Source organism: Dermacentor silvarum, chromosome 4, assembly GCF_013339745.2.
Source record: "Dermacentor silvarum isolate Dsil-2018 chromosome 4, BIME_Dsil_1.4, whole genome shotgun sequence".
In the NCBI taxonomy this organism is placed as follows: Eukaryota; Metazoa; Arthropoda; class Arachnida; order Ixodida; family Ixodidae; genus Dermacentor; species Dermacentor silvarum.
This window is the reverse complement of record NC_051157.2, coordinates 30221351-30240034: the sequence shown is the minus strand read 5'-3', so window position 1 is coordinate 30240034 and position 18684 is coordinate 30221351. Positions and strand designations below refer to the sequence as shown.

Sequence of the window (18684 nt, the reverse complement as noted above, 5' to 3'; positions counted from 1 at the left end):
AGCCAGCATATATAGCACGAGATAGGCGGTCCTTCACCTGGGCCACAGCACCCTGCATAACCGGGAGGCCTCCTTTCCATTACCCGACCGACCACGTGAGCGCTGTTGCCGACGTAATGACCGGCGCCTACGCTATATATGCGTACACTCGCCGGTCACTGTGGTGCCGCAAAACAGATGCAGAAATCTCAGGCAGAGATTGATGAGCCCCACACACAAGCGAACACATGCCCGAGACTGTTCGGAGCCGAGCTACTCGATCGCGGACGCGCGCACATTCGGCGCCGTATAGTCATCGAAAGAACTGATCGAGCTTATAGTTGCGGTGTAGCACACACAAGGCACTAGGAGAGGAAACGCCGAGGGGTATTCGCTGTGGACATATCGGCGCAGAGCGATTCATCATGGCTTCGCGCCGCTGGCCGCGTATTTCGGTGTGCCGCGATCGGCGCGGCTCTGGCAGAGGCTAAAGATGGATCGGAGCCAGTCCATCGCGGAATCGCGCGAGCTACTTCGCTCGTTCTCCCTATAGCCCATGCATTCGCTTCCAGCTGCCGTCTGGTATGAGGCCAGCCGGCGGCTCATTGTGGTCTGTCGGGGGCGTCCCTTCGTCGTATATCACGATGCGCCCTGGTCGGTGCATCTGCCTTTTTTTTTAATGCCCGTTGCGACCAACTTGCCAAGATGCGCTTCGCGCGAGAGACAATTACGCCTCCGCGAGACGACGGCTTCTCGGAGACGACAAAGGCTTCGACCCGAAAGGCCACCGCGCCGGAGACCTTTCGATCGTTGGCACTACGAAGGAGGGTCTTGATCAAGTTCCAGCGGACTTCCCTGCCTCCGCTATTAATGGGCATACGTGGGCGTATGCGAGTGTTCGTGTCGCGGCAGCCCTGTTTCGATAGAACACGTATTCGATGTCGTAGACTTGTTACCGGGAGAACATCACTTAGGTTTACTTCCGGTGTCTGGAGCATCATAAGAAGCATCGAGCAGCTTTTTCAACCTCTGTTAAGGATTGCGATTCGATGGCTGTGCCCACCGTCCTTGGTCTCCCAATGTCCCCTCTAATTTATGTGATTTGCCATGCATGGGCACCTCACAATAAAAATCGCCGACATACATTTCAGTCACTGTTTGTGCTCAAATGACAAGTGTCGCTTCTGCGTTGAGTTCTGCTTGCGTCATGGCGGCCTTCATCGTACAGGCGAATAGGGAAAGAAAAAAAAAATAAGGAGAGGGAGGCCAAGTTTCTAGATATTCCGCTACAATGAGCAAAACTAGAAAAAAATCAAATTCATGACGTCACAGTGACTTACCGGCCCTGGTGTAATAAGCGACATTTAAAAAATGATAAAATTTAACCTTAATGTTCTCTTCATGTAATCAACCCCCTACCGCTAAGTTAACAAAGATAGAGTACTGAAGGTACTTTATCAATCTAAACTCATTATGTGTTTGTATTTAGCGTCCACTTAATAGAAAAATTCGTAGCTTCGGCCAAATGCGATTGACAATTAACTTAAGGGCCTAAAAGGCTTCTCTCATTAAAGCGGCCACAATATTTATTTGGAAGAGCACGTAGTTGCCTCCTACTCGCGAAGCTTTATGTAATCGCTTTGCTAAGAGATAACGTAGAGATTGTCACCGATGTTTATCCTCGACATGGGTGCGAGCGTTGTACTTCGTGATATTCCTAAGCTATTTGGTGAGTAGGAGCTACGAATAAGCCAGAAGACCAATGTGGCCAGCGTCAGCTCGCGTTTGCAAAACCTTACAATTTGTTTCTTTTTCAAGCGAAGCTTGTATTGTCTCACAAGTGTCACCGGTGGTGGTGATTCAGAGCTCTTCCCTTGTCGAGAAAATGGAGATAAGCGAAGCTTGCGGCAAGACAACGCTGTCGCAGGCGTTCCGCTTCGTTTGGCTTTAACTCCGGGGCGGTGGCTCTTCGCTGACGTTTGGCCTCAACATCGCGCTCCCGCAACTCGGGGTCCGCAGCTCTTCGCTGACGTTTTGCCTGGGCTTCGGAAGCCCTCGCGCTAGAATCGGACGACAAGCTTCTCGCTTACCCCCATTTTCTCGACAGGGGAAGAGTTGGTGATTTTGTATCTTTGGATCCCACGTGTGACAAGGGTAGTTCAAAGGCGCGTTACAGGTCCCTGAGCCCGCAGGGGTATGTGTCATTGGGCTTGGACAATTTCTGCACTATCACCACGTGCAGCACACTTTTTACAGTGAGAGCACCACCACCACCGCCACCGCCAACACTTGTGAGGCAATACAAGCTTCGCTTGAACAAAATTCAGAGCCCTTCCCCTGTCGAGAAAATGGGGGTAAGCGAAGCTTGTGGCAAGACGACGCTGTCGCAGGCGTTCCGCTTCGTTTGCCTTAAACTCAGGGTCGGCGGCTCTTCGCTGACGTTTGGCCTCAACATCGCCCTCCCTCAACTCGGGGTCCCCGGCTCTTCGCTGACGTTTCGCCTGGGCTTCGGGAGCCCTCACGCTAGAATCGGCACGTCGACGACGAGCCCTTTCCTGCGCGAGTTCGCGGCACCGTTGCTCAAACGCAGCCTGCTCCTCGGCAGAACTCACCACGCGGGGACTTCCCATCCGGGCGCCGAAACTCATCGGAGGCGAGGGAAGCCCGGCGGAGCGCGCACTCCAACCCCCTTTTCTTCCCTTTTCGTCCCCACGACACACCAACCGACCTTGAATGGCCGCGCGCGTGACGTGATCCGGCGCCGGCGCAGCGTTCCCCGTACCTGCTCTACTCTAGGAGCAGTCGGGTCTTCTTTCTTTTTTCTTTCTTTCTTTCTTGTCCCTGACGCATACCCGCATATCCCTGGTTCATACCTGCTGGTATGCACCACACGTGGATTTCTTCTTTTCCTTTCTCTAAATAAATATCCCTGGCTTATACCACACGTGATTTCTTTCTTTCCTTCTCTCTTTCTTTCTTTCTTGTCCCTGGCTCATACGCGCACTGAATATGCGCCACACGTGATTTTATTATCGTTAATCGTGACGTAACTGACGAGCATGTGATGTTATTGATGTCATAACCTATCAGTCATGTTAGTCATACATTCGTACCCTTCCATGCCAATTTTGGTATATACCAAATGAACGAGACGCAAGTTTTCGATAAGTTTTCGGAAGGGTTTTAGCGTGACACCCCCACCACCGAAACTTGTGAGGCAATACAAGCTTCGCTTGAAAATTTACTGATCAGAAACTGCGTTTTTTACCGAATGCAGCGACTGTAACCGCGCTTTTATTGCCTGCTTGATTTCAGCTGACCTGCACGGAGGTCTCTCAGCGGTACTAGGCGTGTTGTTCAACTGGAGTGCGCACAATATCAGCAGGACACAAGATTCGTCCCCTCGGTTCTCCTGCAGTAAGCACATGCTTTTATCTTCATAATCGCTGGAATGCATCACCTTGCGTTGAATCTTACTACTTCTTTTGTGACGAAGCACTGCTGGGGCGCTCTAACGTAAAATGATTCCAAACTGTTTTGATTCTAATTTCTGCAATCAGCTTACACAATTGGTCAAAACATTTTCGGGCCACTCCCAACTTTGCCTGTCTTTCACGCGACGTAACGAAAACCACAATAGTTCTCCATATGAAAATACGTGTACACACTTATTCTGCATGATTAAACCGCACAAAGGAAAAATAACCATTCCTGATTCGACGCCTTTTCACCATTAGCCATCTACTATTGGTCCAATGTTTTCTGGCTACGCCCACTTCGCCTGTCTGTCGCGCGACCTCACAAAAACGCGTGAACTCACGCGACAAAGTGACGTGTACGCGAAAAAATGCATTAATATGGTGAACAAAACTGAAAAATTTTCTAAATAGCAACAGTCTGCCCCGTTCCGAAAGGAATAGAAGATGGCTGCCCGCCGATCGCTCAGGCCCTCGCTACTCACACCTGCCGGTGAGCATGTATTTATTTGCGCATGATAAACCTTCTTGCGTGGCAGTAAAACGTTGTCGAGCCGTTTCGGCATGCATACGACCTCGCTCTGCCAACTCTTCCTTGCTGGGGATCCATTTTAGCGGCATTCTAATCCTTCCGTTGCACGCCGCCGCGATTTTCGACCAGCCACCGCAAGCTAAGTAAGGCGAAGCGGACCAATCGGAGAAGCCGGCACCACCCTCTTCATGCGGTTATCTATTTTCACTGTGCTGGCTCGGCCCCATCGAAAGCCTCTCCACTAGAGCGTGCTCCTCGCCTCTTGTCAGCCAATTAGATAAGAAAAACAGCTGAGTGTAGACAATGTTACTGGTTTTGAAAGCGAACGAAGGTGACCTCCTATAAACGAGGAGAGTGTTGGACTGGGTTGTTCAGACAACGCTGCGGGTCACTGCCCGATGCTAGCGTCGGTGGTTACGCAAATTTGACGTCAGGAGCTTGGAATCAAAACAGTTTGGATTCATTTTACGTTATAGGGCCCCTGGTTGGTCTGGGTCTTATTACAACAGAAAGAGGAAACGAAAAGCTCACAGAAGCACCATTGTATTGTATCCACGTCGAAAACGTTAAAAAAATGCGAGGAGACCTGAGCACTTCATATGAGTTGTGCATGCGAAAGCATTAATGTCCAACTGAACGCCGCTGAGCGATCCCTCGAGTTTTGCGCTGCTAGTAATTTACGCGTTGATGCTCGTTTCGCCCGCCGTGTGTAGGGAGAGTCGACGACGATGGCGAATTTCGCTGCCTGCCCCTCCGCTCGTTTAGCTACGTTCTTCCGCTCCCTTACTTCGTCTGTAGTGTACTGGCGTGGACGGCCACGTTTCGTATACTACCGAGTTCGCGGCCGCCGACGATGTAGATGCTTCGGACTCCATAGCGGTACGTGTTGCCCGAGCCTGCAAGCAGCAGCCTGCGGTGCCAATGCCGCATGTAACCGACGTCCTGCCCGACGAGAGACCGAGGAAGCAGCTGCGGCCACCAAGGCCGGCAGGCGCGCGTAGCAGCTAAGCCCAGTAGGGGTGAGAGAGAGAGAGAGAGAGATACGGACCTCGCCCCTGCTTCCGAGAGCTTTCTGCCTTCACAGAACACCAGGCGCGCTGTCGCTGAATCAGGTGTTCCGTTTCGCCCGCTGGGCTCAGTCGCTGGTGACGTGGCGCTAGTGATGTGGTGTCGCAGTCAAGGGGAATTTAGGTGCCATTTCGCTGCTACAGACGCCGCCGGCTTTTTCGCTCAGTGGGCTACTTGATGCTTTCGCATCAATAACCACGTTTCAATGGCGACGCAATGACCATCGCTCGTCAGAATATTTTACAGGGCTTCACCACGTAACGTATCATGGTAGCGGACCAAATACCAGCTGCGCATCTTTCAGAACGTGTCTGTACTAAGATGATTCTAAGCCTTGTTGATTGTAATAATATACGGGTGATTACCTGAGTAACCATTTTCATTCCCTGACTTGCAGATCGCACCGATGTTCCAAAGGCTTGTTACTGTGATCTTCACTCAAAGAGCAGAGTGTTCTGCCAAAATTCGAACCTTACCCAGGTCCCGAGGGCGATACCCGATGTCACCCGTCTGTAAGAGTTTCCGCATGTTTCTTTGTTTGATTGTTGCATGCCGAATGACACATCCGCTAGCTTTCTGAGTAGCTACCCGCACTGTACTTGAATGTCAATCCCAAATCCGATTTCTGTATTACCTTTTATCTTTATCCAATATAAGTATACATCTAATAGATTATATCTTAATTTATTATATTATGATTTCTTATATATAGATTATCTAAATGTTTACGCCGAGTGCTACTTTTCTATTACTGTGATCCCGTACTACATGGGTAGCAAGTTTATATGTTGTTTTAAGAGGACTTTCTGAAGAGTTATATAGCGTAGTTTGGCAAAAAATATACAAAATCACAAGAGGAGGAGGTAGGCTGCATGAGCGAAATGTGTGCTAGAATCGCATTTGTCTTTTGACATGCGGCGTTCCGCATTACCGAAATAATTAGTATAGCTCGTTCTTGAAGTTGTTCTGAGCCTTAGTGCCGAGTGCGTGTGCAGCCTACGTGTACAGTTGTGAAAAGCGCGAGAAAATGGTACATGCAAGATGCTTAGCAAAAGCAGCGTTTGCCCGAGATCACTCACGTCTCGAGTGTTTGAATTCGTCAGTTTCAACTGTATATTGATATTGCTTCGCAACTTCACGAAACCCCGTTTGATGGGTTATGTACCATGCCCGAGGTTTGTTGTGGCGATTCTTCTGACCTTGCAAGAATCTGTGCCGTTTGTTCCACTTGAGCGCTCCGATGTTCGGTAAATTGCCGAGGCTGTCCTACTGCCTGCCGAAGAGGCCACTGTCCCCGGAAAAACTTGCATCGCGTGTGGGAAGTTGTATTATCTGAGAAACGCAGCGCTCGATGATGATAAATAACTGTTAAAAAGTTGCTCACTAATCAAATAGTAATGTTTTCATATGTTACCACCACACACAGCCTTTTTCAGCAACTGTTACTATCTGAAAGACTGGTCGTCTAAGCCACCATGCCGTTACAACATATTACTTCTCCAATGATGTACTTTAAATAACCACTAAGTCTGCTTCCGCAACGTCTCACAACATCTAGGATCCTACTTAAACTAATGCGTCGGCGTTCTTCATTTTAAGAGACGATGAATAGTCGACAGTTTGCTAACGCTGCATGCATACAGTACTACATATGACCTACACACACTAAAAGGGCAAACTAAACGTATTATTGGCCAAAATAAGGCGGGTCCGACCTTAGGCGCATAATATTCAGAGATCTATGTGATTAGGTTGTGTCAGTTTTTTTTTTTTCATTTTTGTGAAACATCACAAATTACAAACATTTTCGTCTATTTTGTTCTAAAATACAGAACTTGCAAGAGTTTTCTTGTAATCTTGTAAAAGTGTATTATTTTTTTTTGTGTGTGTGTGAAAGCCCACGAATGCACGCAAAGTGCCTCGAGCGGCCAGTCTCGCGGCAATTTTACGTGTATTCATGGGCTTCTTTTACGCTCGGAAAAACTGTTATGTAGCACGTATTGAGCAACAGAAAGCTATATCGGGAGTTTTTCGTGCTGCTCTCATTGACACTTTTTACCTAATTATAATATTTGGGAAGTTATTTAATAGTAAAGACTAATTAAGTAATTAGGCGGAATGCAAAAAAATTATTCGATATCTCCAAGCGACGGCAAACAACATTACCTTGGTTCTGTCCAGCTACGTGATATTTGCATAATTTTATATTTTGCTGCATGATAGTTGGGACACCATGTATATCAAGCCGTTAATGTAGTTCGGGCGTTCGGCATAGTCAAGCTGTCGTTGCGGACAGCTTCTGCAACTGATCTTCATTGTGTACTCTGATGCAAATAATTTATTGTTATCATTACCTTCAACGTCGACAGCAGATGCAGCAGCATTAGCGGCAGCAACAACTGAACATTCTATTTTCTTTTCTTGTTTCCAGTACGTTTACAAACAACAGCATGGGAATTCTGCCTTCGGGCGCATTCTACGGCTACACGAATTTAACAAGCCTGTGAGTGCGACTATGCTTAGCAGAAGGACCATAACATTTCCCCATGGAAGCGCTATTGTGCAAATAGTACTAACATGTGCATTTTATTTCAGGATGATTGTAAACTCTATTACCGGTATACGACCTGGGGCGTTTCGTGGGCTGGATATGCTACGAATCATGTAATGTGCTTTTAAGTTATCTATTTTCAATGGTGTGATGCTTAATAGTGCATTAGAATGGTTCCTGATTATTTTTCGATCGCTATTTCATTTTTTTTCAATGATGACACAAGCGTTCGTCACTGCTCCTTCTTCCCACTCGTCAAAGAAGTTTTCGTCAAACGAACGTCAAAAATCTCGTAAAAAATTAGATCAAGGCTTACAACCATTAAAAGTGGTTCCCACCAAATTTGGTTCTCAAGTTATCACTAGTCTCGGAGCTTTCGTGCAACAGGAACAATAGTTATCATTTAGTTTTACGTATACAGCGAGGAAACCCAATGCTTTGGCTGGGGAAGCTCGATGCATTAATCTCTCATTTTACACATCCTTTCTTTTTTTATTTTCGGCGCATTATTCGCTCATTTTGGTAAAACAGCAGCAGTCATTCGAGGACTGAAGTCACAGTAGCGATAAAAGCTCAATCGAGCCAAATTACTACAGAAGTGTGCCGATGTTACGATAGCTGTATAGTATATTTGTCTTTGTAACTTATATAAGCTGAGACTCGCACGAGAAAGGCATGTCTCGAAGCTTCTCTTGCCATTAGAATCACTTTGAGTAAGACACCAGTCATTAGTGCGACTTGTTTCAATTTTACTGGTGGTGATGGCGTCCATCAGGCAGGAGAGATTAGCATGACAGTATGGGCCGGCACGGCTTTACCGTGCAAATATTTGCCTTCATAAATGTTTTTCTCATTTTATTAAATAAATTATCGGTCTTCACATTCGGGTAAACAGTTTTCATTTATTTGATACCATTGCAAAGACCTACCCTAAAAAAATGCAGAAATCTTGAGCTTTCTAAGCTGGTGCCTATAGAGTGTTTGAAGATGTGTGAAGCATATAGTGTTTTATTTTCATTTTTTTGCAGGACGATTGAAAACAACAACATTTCTCATATAGAAGCAAATTCGTTTAGCGGCCTCTTCAACTTAGTCTGGCTGTAAGTTCGAAAACGAAGCCGTTGTACGCAGATGTGTTGACAGGTGCCAATATATTGTTCAGTGTTCATCTCTCAGGACACTGAAGTACAACCGTTTAGACGTGTTCGACTTTGACGTGCTTGAAGACCTACGTCTACTCGAGATTCTGTAAGTTTCACTGCTTGTACTTAAGTCGTGGTCTTCCAGGTGTCTTCCGCAATGTTTGTAAAGTCCTCATTTTTGTATTACACTGTCATTCTTTCCTCTACACTTAGGAACATGGAAGGAAATGGGCTGAAGAGGATAGCGAAGCCCTTTCCGGAGCTGGCATATCTCACGTGGCTGTACGTAACTATAGTAATTTGATCTGTGAGCATGTGTAGCTGTCCGCAACTCCACTATTAATCCTGAAATACTGAGCTTTACCAAACGCTTTATGCTCGATATTTTATACCAGGGATCTCAAGAGGAACGAGATTGAAGTAATACACGCCGATACATTTGAGAATCTTCTCAACCTGGAAGCTCTGTAAGTATCTGCTGGGCTAGGAGCGACAGTTAAAAAGCCTACAAAAGGCTTTCTGTTTGTTGTGAATAATAACGTCAATGTTCCACAATTTCTTGCAGCGTTTTAAGACAGGTAAGCGCATGAAGTGATAAAAAGGTGACATATGGCTAAAGAGCGTCGCTTCATTTCCGTTCAAAGTGCGCCGGATGTACATGCTCTCACAAACAGAAACTTTGTGAAAAGCCGGATTATGGCGTAGGATTAACAGCTTTTAGTCAGACATGCGAGTGCTTATTCAACGCCTGACCATAACTGAAATGGACGGTAAAGTAGGGAGCATAAAGGACCAAAAATATTACTTTCGTTAGTGACCTCACGCAAGTTAGCACTTGTTTCCTTGAAAACTTTATGATTTGTCATAAACTTCATTGAAATTACCGATAATCCACATTTCTATTACGAATGCAGTAGAATGTCAAAATGCTTACATTATGTAGAAGAAACAAGGAAGCCGGTTCCTTGCCGAAGGGAAAATATTCTGTTTCCCAGATCGTATCCAACATCCTATTTTTGTGGCGCGGTCGCTTTCCGAAGAGGCAAAAGTGTTAAACCTCTTGTGGAGTTCAGGGAAAGGCTTTATACGCGACCTGCGGGGTCGATGTCCTCTCAAAAAGGACGACACGTGGTTTTCAAGTTAGCAAAAAGAAAGGTGAATGCAGAAGAATAATCTTTTCACTTACGCCTGTTTTCCTTTTTTTTTCCTCAGCGCCTGTCTTCTCAGCAGGTGACTGTCAATACGCTCGAGAATAAAGAACTTTCTTAGATTATAGACTTTTCTTGCCGTGTTTTGTTACTGTTATTATTTCTTTAAAGCTTCGGTGCTGCTTCACTCTAGTTTCCGCGTTTTGTGGAATGTGCTAAGTACGAAGATAGACCGAGTGTAGTATAGGTTTTTTTTCTGTTGTCAAGAGAAATGTCCTCTTTCAATTTGCGTTAGCTCACACCTCAGTAATGTTGCTTCGTGCAGAAAGGAAATGAGTTCCTGGTTTTTAAAGTGATCTTTCCATTCAGAGGAAACTAATAAAACAAGGCTATTCTTTCATATGGGCATATATTGAACCAACCAAATAGATGGCCCTGTGCTTGTTCATGGTTACACGGGATAGAGGTGGCAGATGTGTGTAGACTTGTTGAAAAATCGGATCAGCCTAGCCTTATGACCAGGTACCTATAACAATTTAGAATCTGCCTTCTTTTGCGATGCATCGCGGTGGAATATTGTAGGAGACGTTTTTACATTGTCACGGAAGTCATGTCTCTTAATTTATACAGCTGTGTTTTTGACCTGCTATTTTTTGGGTTGCGTGATGTCATAAAGTTACCTTCATTCCTATTGCAATCACCGTTCTGACCAAGTATTTTTTCTCTGGAAATTGCAGAATTTTGCGAGAGAACCATTTGATGGATGTTCATGAAGAAGCGTTCAGGTATAACACGAAGATGCTGGAAATGTAAGTCTGTGTAATTTTGTTAGAAGCTGTTTGCTAGGCTTCTGTTGCAAAATATACTTAGCTCACCATATTCAAGTGGTAGTGAAATCATCAAATGAATCAAACTAAGGATGCCAGGTGCATTATTCCAACTAACCCGGATAGATAGCAACGTAGGATTTGTTATGCATATTACATCACTGTGTTAGCGGCGTCAGGCCTTGTAAAGATGAACCTATTCGTGTGAGGACTGTGCCACGAAAACTTAATTGAGATGTATTTTTACACAGTTGAGCTAATAGGTAAAACAAGATGACACAGTATTAAATCAATTAGTAAAGATCCTAATAGTCAGTAAACTAATGTAATAAATCAGTTGGTAAAGTGATGTAATGTGCGACATTGCACAGCGTTTTTTGAAAGGACATAAAATATTTCATCCTAATCTTCTTAAAGTCACGAAAGATTATAATAGAACTGTACTCACTGAGTGAATTTACGCGCATTAAACGTCATTAAACCAGAGACAAGAATAACTTATAAGCAAAGGCATATGGTAGCGTGCACTTCCGTTCGTCATCCTCATTAACTAATGAAGAGCTCAATAATGTGTGTTCAAAAATAGTAACTGTAAAGAAGGCTAAAATACTAATTAGTTTATTTTCTTGTATGACATTACAGAGACCTGGCTGTCAATTTTTTAACGTTCGTCCGTCCTGGCTTGTTCCACGGCCTTCGAGACCTTAAGAAGATGTGAGTTGGCGCATTCCCGATACTACAATAGATTAGTTCCGTGCGTATTACTTTTCCTCTGTTTTATTTGATAAGAAAAAAATGCTTACAGTGACCTGTCGGCGAACGCAATCAAGACTCTGCCTGTCACACTGTTTCACAACCTTCGAAGCCTCAACTCACTGTAAGTAGCTATAGCTTTGCTGTGGTCATATTGCATGTGCAAGTTACGCCTACTGTTTTCTATTCTCAGGAATCTATCCGGCATAGAAATTAACAACATTGAGATCCGACATTTCCGGCACTTGCCGAAGCTGGAGTTCATGTAAGTGGAATTTCTTTCATTATATTCAAGGAGAAAAAAATAATAATTTGACGTAATCAAGCGCAACAGCACAAGACGTACAGTGCTGTGTACGCAAGACAATGGTGCTACGTACACATGGTGAGACCGCGGGTAACGAGACAGGCTATAGTATAGCGCACATGTTCTTACAAAATAAAAATAAAATGGAATTGGCGCCTTTATTTTGATTAAGTGCATATCCCGGCAACCTAACAATACGAAAGCCAAAAACCTTAAGCCGTTCTATGCTCACACCCTAAGACATGTGCTGAACCACATATTACCTCGCACCCACCATGTTTACCCTATATTGTGAACAAGGCTTCCAAGTGGGGAGCGAGACGTCAAGCTTTTGATTGTTTCTTCACCTTGGTCGGGTGCCATCGCTTCTTTTTTCAAGGCAGTGATCACCCAATACATGTCGTGGATACCTGACAGCTAATACAGTGGCACAGCCTACACCTTTTGTTTCGAGCCAAAAAATATGGCGCCTAGCCGTCAGTGTCAAAATCTACGTTCGCGGAGCACCGAAAGAAAAGAAATTGTTTTTGTTTACCGAGAAGAAACAACGCGAAGTGCTCGAAAGCATTATCCGGAAGTTTCATTAAACAAGACAGCCAGTGTGCCAAGATGGATATTGGGGTTCATGGGTGTTTAGAGAATTGACGTGCTGTGTGTGTTTTTTTCATTTCTTTGTTTGTCCATGATGCTGCATGCGCTATTCCTCTAGAACAAAACAGGCCCATGTTTACAGCAATGTATCTAGTGCTTAACAGAAGTACTTGAATCTCGTCTGCTGTACAATAAATTTAGATGTAGCTCCGTGTAAACAATTGAATCAAGATTTGTAATTTCATGTTTAAGCTGTGAAAACCAGCATATATGTACAAACTCTCTTGCTATTCACACATAATCTACGTGTCCCGGACATTTTCCCCTGAGCTACCATCAAGTTCCTAGTGGGACAGGGCAGACAAACTCACAGATCATTTCTATACTCTTCCTACTTTCTTTTTTAGCTGTAATTGAAACAAGAAGCGAGATCGAACGAACAGCATTTCCTTAATAATTGGTATTCAAAGGACTGTATTGAACCACAGCAGATTCGGCAATATCCAGACATAAGTTAGGCCTCTTCAACGTGTGAGGAAGGTATAAGCCTTCAGGAAATGTTTAACAATGCATGGTCCATGAGCTTGCTAGTTCTTTGTTCAGCCAAAACATCGCCAATGATTATTCTGTCATATAGGCAGTTTAATAAAATATTGCAAAATGCCTTTTTGTTGAGTACGCTATCGCTGGCGCTATGAAAACATTGCTGCCAGCGAATAATGAACCTTACATACTTCCATTGTAACTTTTATTCCACTATCGTCTCGCTAAACGTACTTCTACACAAGTCACTAATTTGTGGCAAACCCGAATCCACTGCAGCGGTATGGAAATGAAATAAGGAAAAGCATATAAAAACACTGAACCCAGTCACAGAGCACGAAAACATAAATGTTTTGCATGCGTGTCCAGGAGAGCCATAGAAAATAGCAGAATACGCACAAACATGTTCAAACAAATATCAACCCTTCCACGCATAAATAAAAGTATACTTGAAGTCGTAACGAGGACCCACTCGCCTGGAAAACTTGCGCGCCTCGTCTATATCGGTGCAGCTACTTCAAGAAGTTCCAGTACTGCAGCTACGCGCCGTACGTGCGCATCTGCGCGCCCAAGACGGACGGTCTCTCGTCCACGGAGCACCTGCTGGTGTGGCCCGTGCTGCGGCTGTCCGTCTGGGTGGTCGCCCTGACCACGTGCGCCGGCAACAGCGTCGTGCTCGCCTGGCGCCTGCTCTCCAAGAAGGAGGACCGCGTACTCTCGCTTTTCATCCGGAACCTGTCCGTGGCGGACTTCCTCATGGGCGTCTACCTCGTCACCGTGGGCTCCCTCGACGTAGCGTTCCGCGACGAGTACAACAAGCACGCCCACCAGTGGATGTCCTCCTGGCACTGCACGCTGTGCGGCCTGCTCGCCATGGTCTCCTGTGAGGTGTCCGTCCTCATCCTATCCCTCATCACGGTCGAGCGCTACCGCTGCATCAAGGTGACCAGCCCATATATAGACCGAGGAACAACCAAGGGTTTGGCCCGCGAAGGGCCAAACGCATGCCTGCTTGTTTGCTTGCCTAACATGTTCATTTTCACTTTGTATAGGATGAGACTTTGGTAGTGGCCATATGAATAAAATGGCAAAGGGGTGGGATGCCTTTTGTGGGTGGGATGCCTTTTGTAGCGGCTGCACCATGGTAAAGGCATCGTCACTGTCGTAGCGGCAGAGATGCGCGGACTCGAGCTGCATGTGCTCGCGCAGGTGTCCGCCGGCGCTCGTGGTACCTGTTGACGTAGCCAGAATAAATATGCGCTGCGCTCCGTCCAAGGCCTCACACTGCAAATGCATTACGGGCACTGCCTGCAGGGTTTGCCAGTAGTTAATAATTTGTGATGACATCTGAGCTGTCTTTCTTCCATAATGGGTAAAAGTAAAGACCCAAGTCACTTTCAATGTCTCGAAATGACGTGGTATGTGGTACAGAAGGAAGATATTGAAGGAAAAAAACTGAGGAAATGAAAGATGAGTCAAAATATAAAGAAGCCAAAAATTCCGCTTATGAAAGCGCACGTCCATGGATATTGCTGTCACCCGCCACTGCAGTACTGCAAACGTCTCGCCATATTAGATAAATACAATAGCGCTGCCTGTGCTTACCACGCTTTCTCCCACTTGTTGAATTTTTCCGTGCTTTTCGTCCCGTGACCTTGTCTGTCCTCTTGATTGCGCAAGCCGTTTCACTTCCACTGTGTTTATTATAGAGCAGGGTCACAAGGATTCATGATTCATATATTAAACGTCAGGATTGTAAATTGGTCGGTGAGTTGCTGGAATATTTTGTGCGAAGGGAAGCGCTAAAGTGAAATGGAAAGACAGCAGATAACTTGACTGAGAATCTTTCCTGACAAGTTTTCTACTGCCTTTACATACCGCTTTAGCGATTCCCTTCGCACAAAATATTATTCATTGGTTTTTGCATTAACGGATTGACGCCGTGCGCCCCGTTACAGACGAACGTGCGCGCCGTGACGGTGACGGCGGCGCGCTACTGCTTGGCGATCGTCTGGCTGCTGGGCCTGGGGCTGGCCGTGTTCCCCGTAGTCAAGTGGCCGCAGCAGCGCGCCTTCTACTCCAGCAACGGACTCTGCTTCCCCCTCCACATCGACGACCCCTTCATGCTCGGATGGGAGTACTCGGCCTTCGTCTTCCTCGGCGTCAACTTTTTCGCCGTGAGTGTATAACTTACGAAAACCCTTGGCCAATCCCCCTGAGTGGGTAGGTGCCACTGTCGTTAAGATCATCATCGTCATCATCGTCATACATAGTCATCATCGTCATACATGGAATATACAGGCGGTTGCCTGTGTATTCTTTCGCCGGGCATAAAAATCAACCTTCTTTTTAGGTAGGCAAGACTTTCTTTCGCGCTGTTTTTAAGCGATGCTTTGTACTTCTTGGGTGCAAATCTTTCCGTCCTTTCTCCTCCTTCCCTCATTGTTGACCGATGTTCAGGTGTCAGCAACGCGCTAGGGAGTCGCGGTGTTATCAGCAGGTTTTCCTCTTCGCTGCCGATCAATTTGAACTTTTTCTTTAGGGAGGGGGATGGGCGTGAGGGGGAGGAGGACGTACAAGGAGTACTTGAGCGAAACTCTGAACTAGCCACACATGGAAGAACCAACCCGTCATGAAAAAATGTTCGCGCTTGAACTGGTGGACAGCAAATGCGCTTGGTCTAAGAGCGGTGTCACATTGCACGGCTATGTTCGATATTTTCGCACTTTCCTGGATGCCCTGAGCGCCAAAGACGACTGTCCCTAGCGCAGAATTCTCGTAATGAATACATGCGTCATGGACTTCCACCAACGCCCGGTGGTAAGCCAGTTCCGTTGAAAAGGGCTGCTTCACAACTCTTCAGTACCACATTGGTACTCAAATTTGAATAGCACCGTCAGTACTGCAGCCGGATGTTCACAATGATGAGTCGGGCATCTTAGAGAATAGAGTGTTTTGTCATACTAGAGGCGTATAGTGTAATATGCATATAACGTAATATTAGAAGGCATAGACGCGGGCAGTTATGCTGCATGCTTACACGCACTGAAAGTTATTTCACAAAAACGCATAGAAATTTTACAGGCAGCGACACACGACGCAAGCAGTAGAATCATACCTATAGAACAGAAGAGTTGCAGACCAAAAGAGGGCACAATGCGCGCTGTGTCGATCACAATGCCACTAGACGTCGCGACCATCGCATCTGCTTTCTGGCACGTCATCGCGTGCTCCCTCCCTTGTCAACACTAGCAATGTTCTCGCTACGCTAAAGCTATTTAATAAGGAAGTAGCAAAAACACCGGTTGGTTGGTATTCATTGCTAAGGACAGACAACATGTCTAACAAAAAGTGAACATAAAGCATTGCTCTGCGCCACAAATGAAGGCGATTTTGTGGTGAGTACTAATCTTACTGGTTAAGATTGCTTCAGTTAGATGTTATATATATATATATATATATATATATATATATATATATATATGTGTGTGTGTGTGTGTGTGTGTGTGTGTGTGTGTGTGTGTGTGTGTGTGTGTGTGTGTGTGTGTGTGTGTGTGTGTGTGTGTGTGTGTGTGTGTGTGTGTGTGTGTGTGTGTGTGTGTGTGTGTGTGTGTGTGTGTGTGTGTGTGTGTGTGTGTGAATTGTTATATGTGTCTTTTTTCTGCATCCCTTGTTACCGCTGTTAGCTGTACTTAAGAATGAATTTTAATCAAAAGGCGGCGTGCGTCGAAACTTTCCATAGACGCGACAGAATATGCGAGGCCACGGTACCCAATGGCACAGAAACTCGGACTTGGACTGGCGCGATGTTGTGGAGGCGCAAATATCAATCTCAAGTTTCCTCTTAGAAACTCGCCGGCAATCACAGAGATCGAAAGCTAACTTTATGCTAAAAGCAGAATACGTGCTCGTCTCCAATGTTGACTCTCATTTCCTTGCAGTAGGAAAGTATTTGGTGAGGTCGTACGCCTTCAGATTACGTTAGCTTCGGTTCAGCTCTAGCGGTGTAAAGTGGGAGGACATGATGATGCTTTTACCATGGACGGTTGGATTTGGAAAAGTCGTCCTGCAAGTTTGTTTTCCTGTCCTGTTTTTTCATAATAGCACAGAAGTGAAAAGCAACATCGTGTCTGAAATGAAACCCGATCTGCTTCTAACTTACATCTATTTTCTTTCAGCTTAACTCTTAATCCGCGGACTTGGAAGGAAATATCTCTTAAGGAACATACAGTCACCGTTTGCAAAATCGTAGTTATCCCTTGTTCTTTGACATCTCTATGACATGGTAAAAAAAAAGACTAGCAAAAGAAAAGAGAGAGAAAATTATGGAGAGAGAGAGAGAGAGAGAGAGAGAGAGAAATACAGAAAGCAAGGAGAGGAAAGGCAGTAATGCCAACCATTGGAGCGTCAGGTTTGCTCTTATATACCGGCTGCATGAAAAAAGGGCCCAAAATAAAGAGAGAGAGAATGAACACTGTACGCACAAAAGAGGACACACCAGGACTACAAATGGCCGCTGAGGTCGGTGATTTTATTTCATAAGGTGCACTACTGCCCAAATAGCTTTTGGGCCAGCGACTAACGTGGCCGCAGTCCAAATCTTGCAGACTCAGAAAAGATTCTGTAATCGAGCAGGTTTAACGCGGTTTGCAGACAGATTTTGGTAGTCCCGTCGAGGAAAGGTACACTACAGAGAATGATTTTCTCCCATCGCCAAGAGTCGCACGCCACTCCCAACCATAAGCGGTACAGAAATATTTGCTTCGCAGCGGGAGCGAGTATACAAGACTGAAAACAGCTGGTGTCAGCTGGTCTGAATCATCGAACAACTCGACGGCCCAGTACTACAGGTGCACATTGTCAATTGTGCAATTTTGCGAACGCATGATGGAGGATTTGTCAAATTGAGCGATTAATAAAGTATTTGTGCATTGCAACAGTCGAATGAAAACGACTTGAATGGAAGCATAAAGAAATCCACCATCGATTTTAACTCCCGACCATGTTATGTAACCAAGTTAGCGTGTGGCTTTAGTTATATATGAAACGCAGAGGATTATTCGGGAAACAAAAAAATTCAATGTGAGAAATTTTGAATGACTGACTTATAATTTATGGCTGACATGTAAAAATAGTGCCAGAAACTCAAACGACCTCATCACTTTTTTCATGGGGAAGTGAGTATAAAGGTGCAGTAACAGAATGTGACGAGGTGAGCATAAAGCAAGAAAAGGACACTGCAGTTCGTAACACTTGGGATCATAAGTGAAAAAATGAATGCGGCAGTAGACTTGCAACAGCATAGTGCCGTAAGTAAACATACATGCTAATATATATACAACGAATCGCGCTGCTAAAATAAGCAAGCAGGAAGTGTTAGCAGTGAGCTGTTATTCCGATGGCTGCATCCACAACGTTAAACGACCAGAAGTTGGCCGAAAGCATTGCCAACGCTATGGCGAGCGGCTTGGTGAGTTTAGGCATTCCGGGTCATCTGCGACGTCACTGGTGCGTTCTGCTCCCATTTAAATATTCCGGTCTGGTAGTTTTGATAAAGTAGTATCGTTCCAAACCTACTTTTCCAAGCTCCCAACAAATTACACTGAGCGCATTCCAAGGGGGTGACTCCGAAAACGGAAGTTTCTTATAAAGTTAAAAAGATTCCTTTGTAATGCTGATGAGTGCCTGGCCCGCTTCGCTGTGTGCAAAAAGAGTAGCTGCAGCGTGTTTATACAGCTTGTTTTCTTGACGTTCTCCATGATATTTC

General features: G+C 45.3%; 1 protein-coding gene across 1 annotated transcript in view; it reads left to right on the top strand.

Annotated features, from left to right (window-relative positions):
* Window positions 1-18684, top strand: part of LOC119449700 (relaxin receptor 1) — a 147792-nt gene that overhangs the window by 115537 nt on the left and 13571 nt on the right. Inside the window, exons 3-16 of the mRNA XM_037712939.2 lie at window positions 3295-3396; window positions 5453-5567; window positions 7487-7558; window positions 7651-7719; window positions 8635-8706; window positions 8783-8854; window positions 8962-9030; window positions 9144-9215; window positions 10634-10705; window positions 11366-11437; window positions 11529-11600; window positions 11670-11741; window positions 13430-13859; window positions 14876-15094. Coding sequence (XP_037568867.2) covers window positions 3295-3396; window positions 5453-5567; window positions 7487-7558; window positions 7651-7719; window positions 8635-8706; window positions 8783-8854; window positions 8962-9030; window positions 9144-9215; window positions 10634-10705; window positions 11366-11437; window positions 11529-11600; window positions 11670-11741; window positions 13430-13859; window positions 14876-15094 — 1580 coding nt within the window. The remainder of the gene's footprint in view (window positions 1-3294; window positions 3397-5452; window positions 5568-7486; window positions 7559-7650; window positions 7720-8634; window positions 8707-8782; window positions 8855-8961; window positions 9031-9143; window positions 9216-10633; window positions 10706-11365; window positions 11438-11528; window positions 11601-11669; window positions 11742-13429; window positions 13860-14875; window positions 15095-18684) is intronic.